Raw genomic sequence first — 16888 nt, forward strand, 5'->3', positions numbered from 1 at the left:
GACAACCAGCTGTCATTAAGATAGATTTTACCAAGGCAAAGGCAATAGGTTGCTTATTAGCAGTGAGAAATCAGTAGTCTTTTAGAAGTGTACCCTTTGGAAAGTGTGAGATATATAATAAATGAAAGCCTTTCATTATTCATTGTTATAAGCCAGATGTAGATTAAATGTACACTACCTTCAATTCAGATATTAAGATATCCTTCCCTCAGTAATTTTATGAGGTAACATGTAGAATGTCAACCATAGGCTAAGTCATATATTTTATAATCTTTCAAAAATTTTTTAAGCAATGTGTTAACCCTATAATGAATATAAAATGGATCCTAACTGCATGTCTTAGAAAATGTGCATTTCATAGAATTATTTAAGAATGAATCCTTAATAGCCCATCTTTTTAAGTATGTTAGCTGAACGTTATGATTGTGTAATATCATTTTAGGGCATTACCACATTTTAAGAAATAAACTAATATTCAGAAGCATAATTTTGCCAGAATGTAAAATTTAAAAGCAGAAATTTGACTTGTGAAAAATCCTCACATGATTATTGGCCTGTTAAAAAATAAAGCAAAGCTCACAAACCTAATGCAAGCTATTATGTGCAAAATAATGTGCTAGTTACACAGCCCTCTGGGAAGTGAATGTGAGTCCGGATGCTTCTTTCTTGGTTTATTTCATTCCTAGAGTACCTTTGTTGCAGTTTTTTCTTATGTTCCCAAAGGAAACAAGTAAGCCATCTCAAGTTTATGCTTTGTCCTCAATAAAGTAAAAAATGTGCCAGATACCATTTGACTGGATGATAACTAAAACTGGACAAATATTTTCTCTCACTGGAGACTGACAGTGTTTTAGTTGTGCTTAACATTTGTGATTCTCCTAAAAAAAGGGTACAAATGAAAACTTATGGTTACCAGGAGATAAGGGGGGAAGGATAAATTGGGAGATTGGGATTGACATATACACACGACTATATACAAAATAGATAATAATAACCTACTGTATAGCACGGGGAGCTCTACTCAATACTCTGTAATGGCCTCTATGGGAAAAGAATCTTTTAAAAAAGTGGACATATGTATATGTATAACTGGCTCTCTTTGCTGTACACCTGAAACTTACACAAATTTGTAACTCAACTATACTCCACTAAAAATCTTTTAAAATAAAAAAATAGAGTACTACATGCATTTCTAAGAAATAAACATTATTTTCTTCATTCTTCTAAAATAAATAAAAATAAAATAATGTAATATGTGATTTTCAAGCTAATGAACACCTAAGAATGAAATTTGAAAATCTACATTTGGAATGTATAATTCCTTTGTTCAGAGGCAGTGACATTACCAAAGAACAAAACTTCTCAAACATTTCCCCATTTAGAGTAATGCTGACAGTGAGTGTCTGGTGGATCTCAGAGGGGCACAACTGATAATATCTTTATCATGCTGCCAGTTTGCTAAGTGGTTTCATATTCACTAAGAAAGACTTGTCAATGGATACTGAAGAATAGATGTGAGGTCTCTGTGAGGTCTTTGTGCCAAGTCTCTGTGTGTTGTCTCTGGGTGAGATCTCTGTGTGAAGTCTCTGTATGCGGTCCCTTTGGAAGGTATCTCTGGGAAATCTGTTAAATCTGTGCTAGGTTTCTGTCTGAGGGTCTGTGAAGCAACATGAGGTCCCTGTGTGAGGTGTCAGTATGTGATCTCTGAGAAAGGTGTTTGCGTGAGAAGTCTCTCTTGGGAGGTGTGTCTGTGAAGTCTTTGTGTATTGTCTCTGGGTCTCTCCATTTCTTTTTTTCTTTTGGTCTCTCAATTTCTTGTCTTACTGTACCTTATGGAAGACGGAGCAGCAAGAGAAGGGCAAAGGGACTTGCTTCTTTCTGTTTTCTTGCTGTTCCATCAGCATCACCTGTCTGTGGCACCCTCCCAGCAGGAGCCAGGGGGGTCCAAGTCCAGCTTCCCCATATTCCCAGAACTCACTTCTGGGTGCCCCTGAGAGCACCCAGCAGCAGCCAGGCTCAGGTCCCAGCCCTGTCATCTCTTTCCTCTGGGTACCGACCCCTCCCACAAGTCCTGGCTCCACTCTCACTGCTCTGCCTATTCTGGAGGCTGCCTTGGGAATTGGGGCCCAGAGGTAGGGCCTGGCTCCAGGGAGAAACCAGGGGTGTGAGCAGTCCTGTGCTCACTCTGCCCCCTCCACCCCAGGTCACAGCAATTCCACGTGTTGAGGGGCCTGACAGGGATGGGGGATGGGGTCCATTTCTGTTGTCATCTGGATCAGGGGCATCAGCTAGAACAGAAATCTCCACAATGAGAAAGACACCACCTGGAGCTGTGTCCACCATGAGCCTTGCACATGGCAGGAAGCACCAAATCACTCTAGAGAAATTCTTCCTCGTCTCCCTGCTTTTCCATATGGATGGGGGTCAGGAGACAAGAAAAGCTGTGCCAGAAGCAGATCAGTGGAACACCCCTGGATTGCACCCTGCCCCATCCACTTTGCACAGGTCACCTCCACACCACCACAAATCCTGTCTGATTGCTTCCTCACCTGCCAGGCTCTGGGGTGATCAAGGACTGGGAGACAGGCAAGGCTTACTACACAATCACAGGCCAGTCCCCACCTCTCCCCTGGAGCAGTCCTTGGGCCATGTGTTTACGTGAAGGTCACCAGACTAGGAGTCACATCCCAAGTTCCCTAGTCCTGGCTTTTACACCTATTGTTAAGTTATCCTTCCTAAAAGTCAAGAGGTGATGATGTGTAAGCTTATTAAATATAGTATTAAGAGATTAACCTTCCCTGATTTGCTTTACTTCTATAAGTTTGACCTTCTGTTTTGACCTAAAGGTGGTTTCTCTAGGTCTGTGATCTTAGAGTTGGAATAGGGTAGAGACCCTGGGGTGGGGCCATGATGAGCTACTGGACCCTTAACTTTTCCTCCCCTTTAGGCCTTTAGATGGTGGTTGTATGTCAGGGGGCTGCTCTTTCAGAACTGCACATTTATGGGAATCTGGTACCACTTTGCCTCCTTCCTTCGATCCAGGGATTTTTCTACACCTACATCCCACCCTAAATTCACAGTGTTTGACCATCAGATAGTTACTACCCACAGTCACACCCCTATTCCATTCATCCAAAACTCCTTCTCTGGGGTTAACATAGAGTGGAAGGTAGGTGACCCATGAACATAGCCATTCATTTATATGGGACTGCACTCAACACAGCCCTCAGCAGCCTCCCTGATACTCCCCCCACCTACACACACAGAGCTGGAAATGCCATCCTTGTTGCTGCTCTAAAGTCTAGGAAAAACAGAGGTGGGGGAGGGTGATGCTGTACATTTTATTATGCCTAAGCTAAAAGGGGTTCATAGGGCATATCTCAATCCCAGCCTTCAGCAGAGAGAGAAGGAACTCTTAAGAGCAGATGTTGGATATTCCCTACCAAGAGATCCAGGGGCAAGATTTCTCCTGTTTCTGAACTCAGAGCCCATACTCTATTCCCCCCAAACTTCCATCCACTTGGCTCTGACACTTCCTGGAGCCTGAATTGCAATGTCCGCCCCTATCGTGTAAACCTATCCACTACAGTTGCATAAAGTTCAAAGTAGCATAGAAGAAGGAGAAAGACTGGTTGAACCAGGTCCTTGGGTGTGGGTTTCATAGGTTTTTCCCATCTCATTGTTAGAGTAATTTTGGTTTGTGTAATGACAGTATCATAAGGTGCAATGAAGGGACACGAGACAAGGAGCAAGCTTGTGATGCTACTGTCCACCTCCCTCCATGCCCCTCCCTTCTAGAAGACAAAGTGCACAGCACAGACAGCAGCCATTACACTATGTTTTTATTAGAAAAAAAAATATGTATATATATATATATATATATATATATGTATTGGGGAACATTAAATATCTTGGATGTGCTAATGAGAAAATCATTTTCTCTACATGGACTGAATTTTTACTTGGAGATATGTTTTCCTACTAAAGGGAAGACTAAAGAAGGATTTTACTGTCGACCAGGCAAGACACCTCCCCAAAGATGACAATGCCTTGGACAGTGTTGATGGCGGGCTGGGGCACCTGGAATCTTTGGCCCATACTGGCAGGTACTAACTGGAAACAAACTCTTCTTGGGGGGCAAGGATGGGAGGCACCTTAGGCCCAGCTGCTCATCGTCGAACCTTACACTTTTCAAACTATGTTGGTGTCTGACTTCCCTTTCCCTGATAGAACAACTCTGGCCCTTGGAGGTGGCTTTATGACCACAGGCTGTAGAACCCATCATTCTCCCTTGCTCTGGGTAGGAGGTAAGCCTATGGTAGCAGAAGCACCCACATACTGGGACTTGGAATTCCAGTTTGTGTTCATTTAACTTTGTGGCATGAAGTCCATGGTGAATTGCTCTTTTTTCTTCTGGGATCTGTCCAACAGCTCTCATGCGTGCCTGACCCTCAGCAGTCTCACTCTTCAAGATTGATCTGCTTTTGACTGATCCGTGACTCTGGGCAGTGGCTGATATGGGCTTTTTTTTTTTTTGCAGAGCATCTCGACCATTGACTTTTTTCTTGGGGAAAATCCACTTTAAAAATAGCCTCATCCTTTTTCTGAAGAGGCTTTCTGTAGGGTTATGTTTCTTCTCTGGCATGAGCTGGAGACATCTGCTCCCAATAGAGTCTGTTATTCCCCTGACCTGGGCAGGGCGGCTCATACTTCCAGCTTGAGAGGTCCCTAATTCTTTAAACCTTTCTTCATGCTCTCCTGGTTTATGCCTCCTACAGTCCTCTCTTTTGTAAGTAGGGGCAATCATCTTGCTCTGGCTCTTCCATGAGTCTTGGAGTTTTGAAGTTTTGGGCTCCTGCTGCCCTAGGTGGCTCCTTTGGGCTTCCATAAGGCCACTTGGCTCCTGGGAAGCTAACCTGTCTCTGGTGGGGACTCTCTGGGGATGGCACTGAGGCACCTGAGAAGCCAAGTTGTCTGCAGCAAGGAACCTGTGTTTGGGAAAGTCCTGAAGCTGGTTGTCTGACTGTACCTTTACTTTGGAGTTAAACTCACTAGCAACCTCCATGTTAAGGCATGGCTCACCTGGATGTTGGAAAACAGACAGTCTAGGTAGTAGGAAACTTCTACTGGCCCCTGGCACCTCTAAACTCCTCATATGTACATTTGTGGTTTGGGATTTTGTCAACACTTTGGTTTCCAAGATAACACTAGACTGTGGTTGAAGAGCAGGAGACTCCTTGGCCTCCACAGCCTCCCTGGCCTCTTCACCTCTCAAAGATGGGGATCCTAAGTTCACCTCCATCACTGTTACCCTATGGCAGGGGTCTCGTGAGGCCTGACCACCACTCTCCTCTCTTGGCTCATTCCTGACCATTGCTGAAATTGGACCTGGCTCTAGGCTGTCCCTCTTGACCCCTTCCACACTCTCACTCTTCCAGGTTCTGCCCACAAGGCTGAGTGTGAGGGACTGAGAAGGTGGCCTGTCCTCCTGTCCAGTCAGAGAAGCCTTTGAGGGCCCATGGTAGTCAGCAGATGGAATCGCTCCCAGGGCACTCTGGATTTCCTTACACACAGCTGAGGGGGCAAGGAGAGGCCTCTTCACGGTAGGAACTGACTCTTCTGTTATCACCTTCTCTCCTGAATGAGCCTGAGGAGGTTTCTCCAGGAACTCAGCACACTTGACTTTTGAGTGGGACCCAGATACACAGGTGGCTGAAGGGGAAGTGGCAAACTGTAGAATGGTGGAGGGTTGGAACTTTTTCGACTTAAAGAGATTTATGGGCTTGAGGACCTTGAGGGGTCGGGTCCACCTGTGCTTTACCCAAAACCTTTTAATATGTGCTTCCAGTACCTCTCGAGTGTCTGGATCAGGGAAGGAAACCCTACAGGAGGTGTTCATGCAGGGTTCCCAAGCCTTCAAGCAGTATCTTCCACAGGCTCCAGCAGGCACTGCTTTGCACGTCTCACCAGGAGGGTCTGGACATGAGAGCTGATGAAAGTTGCCCTTGCCAGGAAGCCTCCCCAGGCAGCTGTAGGAGAGCAGATGGGGCCAGGATGGCTGGACAGGACAGGCAGGGGTGGGCACCTGCAGCCCAAGAACCCTCCTCTGCCCCCACACTGACTTCATAATGCCCCTGCTCTCCTTCACCCTAGGGCTTTAGCCACGCCCTCCCATGGCTCCCCCTTCCAGGGCTGGGGTCACATTAGAGGCTCGGGGAGGAAGGACGACCCAGGAGAGAAGGGGAAAGATTCTTTACCTTTGCAGAAGTGAAACCAGGTCCTGAGTCCCCTCCAGTTCTTCCAGGCAATCTCTGAAAGCTGGAAATCAGGAGACTGGGTCATGGTGGTGAAGGCAGAGGCCTAAGAGCCTTTCAGGAGGCTGAGTGCAATGGCCCTTTAAGGGAAATCTTTGGAGGATTAGACTCTGGAGCCCAAGTATCAGTGTCCAAGGCCACATGTCCCTGACAGTGATGGTAAGTCTCACTTGAAAAGGGTTTGTCCTTTGCAAAGTGCTTCCACGTTCATTAGGCTCTGTTAATTAGGCTCAGGCTCTGTTTCCTGAGGAATAAGCTCTGCCACTGGCATTCTCAGAGACCGTGAAGCTGGGGCCTCAGGACTAGGAGAGATGGAAGCTAACTCTTGGGTCACGCAGGGCTGAATGGCAAAGGCTTACCTTTCAAAGATCCACTTTTCTTCCTACTCCTGCTCCTCCCCTTCAGCTTTACTTGATGCTGAGAGATAAGAAAAAGTGAGGGGCTAACACCCAACTCTCACTGTCCTCTATCTAGGCAAGCTGTGTTCATGAACAACATGACTTTCTACATTTAACTAAAACTCTGTGGGTTTTTTTCCCCTTTTACTTATTTTTAAAGTGGATAACAATCTTTTCAGTTTTTCTTCTTTGAAGAGTGCAAAGAAGGTTTTTTTTTTTTTTTTTTTTTTTGGGCAGGGGGGTATTCGGGCCTCTCACTGTTGTGGCCTTTCCCATTGTGGAGCACAGGCTCCGGACGCACAGGCCCAGCGGCCATGGCTCACAGGCCCAGCCACTCCGTGGCACGTGGGATCATCGCGGACCGGGACACGAACCTGCGTCCCCTGCATTGGCAGGGGGACTCTCAACCACTGCACCACCAGGGAAGCCCAAGAAGGATTTTTTAAGTTTTAATCACCATAGATTTCTTCTGTCACTGTTCCTCTGATCAAGAAACACACACATTCTCAGACCTAAATGCCCACGTGAGCTTTGTCAGATAGGATTCTGCTTCCCAAGGCCAGACCTCTAGTCCAGCCTCTTCTCTCAGGCTCTCAGGGGCTCAGCCCCAACACAGAGGAAGGTCTCACTTGAGACACCCGCTGTGGGAAGGTGGCTGGTGAACCAGGGCTCAGGGGTCAGCCTTCCTGCAGAGATTGAACTCTTAGTAATCCAGTCCTTAACCATTAGTCACTGCATTTGGGACTTGCCCTGGAGCCCTCTACCATACCTGAACTCCTGGTCTAAGATCTTAGGCTAGAAATCCTCATGCCCACTCTAACCCCTCTCTGGCCTGGCTTTTCCCTAGAAGGATGATGTTCTATACTTTTCTGAGAGTTCCCATCTCAGGAGTCTCTCTACGTGGTTTAGAAAAGTGGAGGAAATAAGAATAAGAAAAAAAGAGAGAATCTCTGCTGGGATTAAGCCAAAGGTTTCTTACCTTCCTGATGTTTCTATGTTTCCTAGGTGGTGCTAAGAATAGATTACTCTGGAAGCAGTGGAGTAACATTAGGAAGAGCCCTAGTCCACACAGGAATCCAAGGATGATATCAATCACCCAGGAAGTTGGGCTGGATCTCAGCCAGATGGCAACAGTGTTTTTCAAAAAGAGATTCTCCATCTTCTGGACTGCATTGCTGCCCTCAGGCAACAGAGCACTGGGAGTTCGCTTGATGGCAGAACCCCAGGCCTGCATCACAGAGCTGTGGCCTTGTCACAAAGGGCTCCTGAGTGTGGGGGAGGGGCAATAAGAGAAATAGGCTGAATCACTGCCCCTCCTTCCCATCCAGACCCACAGACACCTGCACCCTCCTGGGGCTTCCAGATCCTTCCTTCCAACTACTCTCATCCTGTCAGAGAGACCTTAGCCAATTTTCTCTTCATTCCATCTGGAACCTGGCTCCTTCATCCATTAGAGACCTTTACTTGAGGCCCACCAACTTGATAACTCTTGAACATCTTAAGCTGACCCTGGAAGACTAGCTGTTTCACAGACATTTTTACTCAGGATTTCCTTTGTCCTCAGCTCCAACTTTCCCGCATCATGTTTGTGTCTTGTGTAAACCCAGGGATAGAACTTGAATTTCTTTTACACTTATTTAGTTTTGTGAATTTTGAATAGTGTATGTTTTGCCTCATTTTCTATCAGAGGGAACTACACACAAAAATTAAAATAATTTATTTTTCAAAATTCATAAGTATGAAAGAATTATAAATAGCTATGTAATAGGGAAGAACAAATCTGCCTCCACATGAGATCTTTTTTACTTTAATCTTTATGCTTTGTTGCCTGAGCTAACTCTGTCCATCCCTGTGATCCAGGCTGGCTCTGCACTTTTTGTAAAACAATGTTGCCTAGAGCCTGAAATATACAGGATAGACTATTTCTAAGGCTCTGACTTTTAAGAGCCCATTCATGGAGATAAAAAGTTGCAGAACAGAGAATAATAATTGTTTTCTTGGAGGTTTACAGGAACACATGACCTGACCAGGATCTGACCCATCTGGCCAGCCTCTAGAACAAAGGATCCAACACCAAGATATTTGCAACAATTAGTCATGCCCCTCCCTCACCTTGCCTTTAAGAAGGCTTTGCTGAAAGCCTTCAGGGAGTTTGGGGTTTTTCCTGGGCATGAGCCACATGTCTTCTTGCATGGCACTGTGTAAACCTTTCTCTGCTTCAAACTCTGATGTTTCAGTATTTAGCCTCACTGTGCATCAGGCACACAGACTTGCATCTGGTAACAGTTAAACCTTCAAATGATGTTTTTGTAAGTTTGTAGTGTTTATAATTCTGGAGTTAGTAAATCTTTAAACTGCACAAAAACTTTTGGGACACACTGCAAACACGCACACACACACGTACTCATTTTCCTTAGCCAATCTAGTACTTTCAAATCCAATAATCCATACTTTTCTACTTAAAAAAAAATCTTTCATATGTTGTCTCAACCCAACTTCTTAGTTTGCAATGATAAGACAGTCCCCACTCTCCAGATAAATTTTGAAATATGTGGTCTTAATCCATTAGGGCTGCTATAACAATATACCATAGACTGGGTAGATTACAAACAACAGACATTTATTACCACAGTTCTGGAGGCTGGGAAGCCCAAGATCAAGTCACCAGTATGGCCACCTCGTAGTGAGAGCTCTCTTCCTGGTTCACAGCTGGAGCCTTCTCTCTGTATCCTCATATGATGGGAGGAGGCTAGAGATATCTCTGGAGTCTCTTTTATAAGGCACTAATCCCATTCATGAAAGCTCATAAGCACTTTTGCACGGCCCCGCCTCCTATCTTTAAGAGGTAGGATTTCAACATGTAAATTTTGAGAGAACATTAACATTCAGACATGTGCACTCATTCTATACCCGGAAGCTAGGAATGGGTTAGGGTGAGCCAAGGTCCTGACCCTAAAGGGCTGTAGGGTGAAGAGTAGGACTAGGGGTCAACCCTTGGGGCTGAGCCAGGTCTTGAGCAGCCTCTTCAGATATTCCTAGTGTGTTATGGATGTATTCTCTTTTCTGAGTGTGCCTTGACTTTCCTGCCCCATCCTCCCAGGCCCCTGAAGCTTCAAGTCCAGCCTGAACCATATAGAAAGGGAGCTTTGAGTCTTACACAAAATCCCCTTATGACATCCCTTAGCAGTAACACAAGATTCACTGAAGGATTCACATGGTAAATATGTCTTAATGCCCCATGAGGGCTTTAAAATAATGTGTATTCTCTGCTTGTTGGTCATAATTTTATACAGTTTTAGTGGGAACGTGGGCATGTGAGGTTATTTGGCTATATTGCCATGAATGTGCACTTTCACAAACATATCTCCTACATCTACTATTTTTCCTACAGTCTTTTCCTCCCATATGATATTCTCACCTTAATTCAACCTTTTATCAAAATTTAGACTTAGGTCTGTCACCATGTGGACATGCTTTGTAACAAAATAGCTTCAACCGAGGAGGTCAGTGGAAGGCCTGGACCAGCTATCTTGGTTCCATGATAGTAAGCAAAGGATCGCAAACTACCATGTTAAGCTTAAGCACAAAGCGAAGTTGATTTAAGCATAGGTACACTCTCAGAGAGGGAGAGAGAGAAGGAGAGAGAAAGAGCAGGCTGTTTCTGAGAACAGGCTATTTCAGCGAAGTTAAGCAAGCCCAAAGCAAAGTATATCGAAGCAAAGGTACACTCTCGGGATGGCGGGGGGGATGGGTGTACTGTTTCTGCAAATTGAAAGCAGAATTCCTATAAAGGCTTACGAGCACTTTTCTTTTTTTTAAAGAAGATGTTGGGGGTAGGAGTTTTTATTAATTAATTGATTTATTTTTGCTGTGTTGCGTCTTCATTTCTGTGTGAGGGCTTTCTCTAGCTGTGGCAAGCGGGGGCCACTCTTCATCGCGGTGCGCGGGCCTCTCACTATCGCGGCCTCTTGTTGCGGAGCACAGGCTCCAGACGCGCAGGCTCAGTAGTCGTGGCTCACGGGCCTAGTTGCTCCGCGGCATGTGGGATCCTCCCAGACCAGGGCTCGAACCCGTGTCCCCTGCATTAGCAGGCAGATTCTCAACCACTGCGCCACCAGGGAAGCCCCTTACGAGCGCTTTTAAGGAGCATTTTGCAGAGAGGCGGGGGTGAGTGACAAGGATCATTATATGATTGACAGTCCTGAGCTATGTAACAAGTTTTCTGCTGCGCATGCTCTCATCCTTGAATCCCCAAGAAATGCCTACTGGGTGGGGGGAGGGGCAAAACCACATGTAATTTATTGTACTTATGGTATAATGAGTTTGGATTTACTATAGGGTATACGCCTGTCTGGTCTGGGCATGCAGAGCCTGGAGAAGTCCCCTTGTGTTACTGTGCCTCTCTTTATCAGGATAAGCTGCCCACCACCAGACCACAGTGTCTCCCGTTCTGGGTGGAGTCAAGGGAGAGTCCCCAGACGGCTGCGTGTGACTCAATTTCTTCTTCTTGTCTTTCTCACCACCCTCACCTCCTTGCTGCTAACGTCTGACTAACTACCTAACAGGTCTTCTTTGCATTCATATTTGCTCCCTAAATTTTCTCTATTACTTTATTTTCAATATGTTTTGTTTGATGGGGGTTTTTTTTGGAAATTTAAAAATCTTATGATAACATTTACCTTGATTTCTTTAATTATTGTTCTACTGTTATTGATTTCTGCCATCTTAGTTTATGCTTTATTTTCTACATTTTCTTTATTGTTTCTTTTTTTCCCTTCTTTGGCATCTTCCATTTTACAGGTCAAGGGTACTTATGTTTGTTTGACATTTGGGAATTTTTAATATTGTAATGGTTTTATACCTTGAATTATGTTAATTTTCTCCTCAATTTCTTACCCGTGGATGAAAAATGTTCCCTGCCATATCAGTAGACAAAGGATGTTGCAGTCATCAAGTCAGATGTCAAAGCAGGAACCCTCAACTGTGCACCTTGAGGGGATTCGGGATGGAGAAAAACAGGGTACTGATTCTAGAGTTAAGGTGCATATCAAAGGAATGATTTCACGGAGCCCAGATTCTTTCATCTTCTCATACATAGAAAAGTGCTACAGTCCTTAACTTGAGATGTCTAGTTTTCTTTAATTAATAGTAACCTTTTGATGTTCTGACTACCTGGTTTTGGTTGACTCCTCCCTTAGGTCTTCTGAGCAGTTCCTCAGAGTGATCTGACAGGCTGTGTTCTGGGCTTAAGTCCTCAGAAAATCTGCCAAATAAAACATAATTCTCCTTTTGGGTTGTGCATAGTTTTCAGTCAGCAGTCTTGGCAACCAATGAAGGGGCCCAGAGCAGACTTTTCTTCCTTGCCTGAACTCTATGAGGATCCAGAGTCCTGGCACCAGCAGAGGCTTCTTGGGCCTGTCCGCTTTCTCAGAGAGTCCAGACAAATTTGGGTGAGTATCTCCTGGTTCTTGGATCTCCAGTTTTGGTTGATGATCCTAAGTTTTATTCAGTGGTGTTCAACTCTTCTCTTGAGTAGTAGGTTATCCTTGAAACTTGGTTTCAAGAAGAAGTACTTGGGTCATCCTCAGTGAAAGACACTGGGAAGATTTTTACTCAGTTTAAACACTGAGAGCTTATCCTCAGTAGAAAAACACTGGGAAGACTTCTGCTCAAGTGGGTTAGCCTCACTTAAAAGACACTGGGAAGATCTTGCTCAGTGTAGACACTGTGGTTTATCCTCAGCTGAAAGACTGGGGAGACTTTGCTCACGTGAAAGACACTGAGTAAAAGTTGGACTGGGTAATTAGGTGGAAGACTAACCTGTCTTCCTTGAATTGGCTACTTTAATAGAGTTTGTCAAAATAAAAGTGATCTTCACAAATTGAACTCAGAATGGGGAACTTAGCTTTCAATACAAAAGAAAAGGGAACAACAGATTTCCAGCCTCCAACGGATATCCTGGCCAGGTTTATGTCCATACAAAATTTACATTTACAAGTGCTTACTTACTTGGGACTTAAAGAAAATCTTGCCCTAAAAATGACTAAGATAGGACTCTTTTATTGCATATGCAGTTAAGTTAGAAAAAGCTGGCTCGATAAAAACATCTTTTCAGAATTCTGACTTCAAAAAAACAAAAGGCTTTCTAGGGGAAACTTGCATTTCTCTTCCTGTGTCTTTGAAATGTAAGTGTTCTGATATTCTTCTGTGTGTGTGTGTGTGTGTGTGTGTGTGTGTGTTTTGAGAACTTGGTCACTACCATCCAAAAGTACTTATATGGTGTACATTTGGCAGCCAGTCAAATAGACTGGGATTCTGAGCAGTCTTTTGTCTGACTGTACAACTCTCAGGGGCTTTTTGCCATCTTAACCTTCATTGTGTCAGCCTGTACAACAAAGACCATTACTTTCTTAAACTACTTTTGGGAGTAAACTTTCTGCATCTTATTTAGCCAGCATCCTTTACACTCTTTTGTGGGGAAGCCTCTTGCGTCTTATTGGTTTGAGTCACTATTAAGGTATACCTCATTTATGGCCAGATGATGGATCCTTCAAATTGGAGAAACTTCTAAATTGGTAAATTTTTAGAGAGCTCTCATTATAAACAGCTGTTTCATTGGCTCCTATGGGGGGGCGGAAATGCTGGAAATTAGTCATATAATGGTTAACCTAAAAACTCCTTTAGTTTCAAACAAACCCAAAAAATTGGTTTGGGAAACCTTATTTGTGGTCTCTGCTTCCCCTAAATGGGTCTTACAGATGCTAATAAAAACATTAGAATAATTATTGTTAATTAGGTTAAGTAACAGGGAAAAACACTGAAGGAAAAGCCTAAAAACTTTTTCCCAACAAGGTGGAAATTTTAAAGGGACTTCTCCTAAATGAATAAGAAATCTTTAGATGGTTATTTTAAAGTGGGATAAATAAAACAGACATTAATGAGATAAATCAAAGATTGGATACAATACTACCTAAGATTGGATGGGCCAAAGGGATCTCCTACTTGTCATCAACATTAAAGGGCCAGACCCAAACAAGTCTGCTCTATTTACCCCAGTTTAAAGTACGTATATTTTATTACATGTAAATTTTATACACGTAAAATTACACTGAGATACCTGACCAACAATTACTTGGGGCAAAAGTTAGACCAATTAATCAAGTTAAAAGATTGACAAAAGTGCCTGAGTCCCTTGGTTCAACCACTCTCTGGGGACCCCAGAGTCTTTATAAAAATTGGTATGTTTAAATGGGCATTGTGTAAGATAATTACCTCTCTTTTGCCTAATTATATTGTGTGGGATAGACATGTTTCACTGGGGAATTCTTCCCCTGCCTGATATTATAAGACGGCATATGAAGGAAATATTAATTAAACATACTAAAGGAAACCAGTGGGATTACCTGAGCCTATACAATATAAAGTAAGAACTGACAGCTAATATTTAAGGGATAATAAAAATAAATAATGGAGACTTTACTCTGGGTCTAACCTGTGCACTCAGAAAGAGGGTCTTTGTTGAATGCCTTATGCAAGTTTAGAAGGTATGATCAATTAAACCATAAAGTTCTAGACTATAGAATTCTGAAATTTCAGTCTAGTTGGAAATCTTCTCACTGATACAGAAAAGCAAGTTAAAGAAAACGTAGTTGGGCAAATCAATCTTTTAATATTATTTAGGTGACAGGCCAGTTCTTTGGGGAATTAAAAGCAACTGTCTTTGTCTCGCAAATCGGTACAAATCAGAAATGTAAATACAGACCACAATGACCTGAGACTGAGCCTAATTAGCTAAATTAGGTAGAACCTGAAACCAAGGTTAACAAAGGGGAAAAAGTGGCCTTTTAAAACTCAAACTGCTGATTAGTCAGTCAAGAAGACGGAGGAGTAGGAAGATGTGGAGTTCATATCTCCCCACAAATGCATCAAGAATACATCTACAAATGGAACAATTCTCCCAGAGCACCTGATAAACACTAGCAGAGGACCTCAGGCACCTAAAAGGACAAGAAAGATCCCCACGTAAGCAGGTAGGACGAAAGAAAGAAGAAGGGAAAAGGAAGAGCAGATGAAGTGGGACGTGACCTGTGACCCTGGGTGGGGGAGCGGAGCTGAAGGTGAGAAGAGGTTCCCCGCATCTGGGGAAGCAGCGGGGAGAGAAGCTGGGGCAGAAGGAGAAATTTGATGGCTCAGAGAACAGTGCAGCAACCAGTCTGTGGCAGGCAGGAGAGAGTGAGGCCTACACAAGTGGTCTGGCCACAGCTCTGCATGCCCCAGCCACTGGGGACCACTGGTGCACACGGGGGCTGAGTGTTGGAATGTGGGGTTTGAAGAGCAGACCCAGGAAGGGGAATGATGTTGGCTGTGAGGAGACAGCTCAAGGGGATAGGAGTGAGGAGCTCCACAACAAGGAATGCTCCTGGAGGAAGCCCAGACCAGCAGAGAAGCAAAGTGCCACTGCTGCGTGATGCACAAAGGGCGGGGCCCCCATTGCAGCCTCTCTCCTCACGCACTGGCCCCTGCCTCCACAGGCACTAGGAAGGGCTCCTGCCAGAGTGGCTCACAGGCCCCCAGCCATCATCACCTCAGCACTCTCCTGCTTGGGTGGCCCATTTGCCCAGTTTGCCACCTTGACTCCCTCCTGCCTGACAGGCTCGTACATCCCATAGCCACCCAGCACCCTCTCACCTGGGCAGCCTGCCTGCCCTGATTGCCGCTTCTACATCCTCCTGCCTGACAAGCTCGTGTGCTCCAGCAGCCTTGGGAGCAGACGCCAGTGGGTGGCCCACATGCAGAGATGGGGCTGAAGCCACAGCTGAGTTCCAGGGAACATGCAACTAAGGAAGAAGAGCTGAAATCTCTCCTCATGGCTGTGCAAATCATGGCATTACACTTCCTCTGATGGCTTCCTAAATTCAGCACCTGGGAACATCCCAATGGACAAGTGCTCCTGCAGCTGAGACAGGTCTGGCTTTAGCAGCTGTGGGTTTTGTGGGCACATACATGCTGGGGTTTGGCCAGGCCAGAGTCTGAGCTGCCTCCGTATCTCACATAGTGGGTCCAGGTACATAATTACTGCAGTCCTGGGACCTGACCTCAGTGGATCTGGGCCAGTGGCCTGGTGAAAATGATGCCTGAGTCACCAGGGCCAGTTGCCGCCATAACCACGGTTAAGGTGGGACTGAGAGCAGTACCAACAGCAGTGTACTTTGTAAGCCTACACAATGGGCGGAAAGGAGACAAAACAGAGCATACCCACAGGTGAACACCTCCAGAGGAGGAATACTCAATGGCTTCTATCCCAGTGGGGGTGCTCCAGTCCTCCCGACCTCACACCGCAGATCACAAACACAGCTAAGAAACAGACCTGAGGGCCTCTGCTCCAACGACTAGGGATCAGAACCCAACCCTGACAAGGCAGTGACAGCCACAGAGGAAAGGGAAACTTCTGCTGAATAAAAATCAAAATTAAGAAAATCAACAGGAAAGATCAAACTTGGAAAATGTTTGCAATATCAATATCTGGCAAAGAACTCATATACAGATTAAAGAATTTTTACACTTCAAAAATAAAAAGACAATCCAATGGGAGAAAATGGCAAAAATATATTTATGGATATGTTTTATATATATAAATGTAAAGTATATGTATCCATGAATATATGCCTATTGGCTATTTGCATGTCTTCCTTTTATTTTTAAGTGCCTAATTACATTTTATATATATATACACACACTATTACATATAAAATAGGTAACTAATAAGAACCTACTGTATAGCACAGGGAACTCTATTCAGTACTCTGAAATGACCTATATGGGAATAGAAACTAAAAAAGAGTGGATATATGTATAACAGACTCACTTTGCTGTACAGCAGAAACTAACACAACATTGTAAATCAACTATACTCCAAAAAATTAATTAAAATATTTACATATATTGTATACAACATATATATTAACTATATATTATTTATATATATTAGAGATTGCTCCATCAAAGACGTACAAATTATAATTATGATGAGATACCACTACGTACCACTATAATGTCTAAAATTTAAAAAACTGTTAATATCAAGTTTTGGTGTGGACCTAGAGAAACATGAATACATTGTTAATGGGCTTGTAGCATGAAAGCTTTAAAGTTAAATATACATTTACATATGACCAA

The 16888-nt window shown here is 44.0% G+C and overlaps 1 protein-coding gene across 1 annotated transcript; it reads right to left on the reverse strand.

The window, feature by feature from the left end:
• Nucleotides 1-3874: 3874 nt before the first annotated feature.
• LOC308619356 (spermatogenesis-associated protein 31A6-like) lies at nucleotides 3875-6701 on the reverse strand. The gene is made up of 3 exons (XM_081238013.1): nucleotides 6674-6701; nucleotides 6258-6318; nucleotides 3875-6029 (listed from the first exon to the last, which is right to left on the reverse strand). Exon 3 carries the CDS (start codon nucleotides 5897-5899, stop codon nucleotides 4007-4009), a length of 1893 nt encoding a protein of 630 aa, XP_081094139.1. The 5' UTR covers nucleotides 5900-6029; nucleotides 6258-6318; nucleotides 6674-6701; the 3' UTR covers nucleotides 3875-4006.
• Nucleotides 6702-16888: the final 10187 nt, after the last annotated feature.

This window comes from Mesoplodon bidens (assembly GCF_964165515.1).
Source record: "Mesoplodon bidens genome assembly, chromosome: 6".
NCBI classification, from domain to species: domain Eukaryota; kingdom Metazoa; phylum Chordata; class Mammalia; order Artiodactyla; family Ziphiidae; genus Mesoplodon; species Mesoplodon bidens.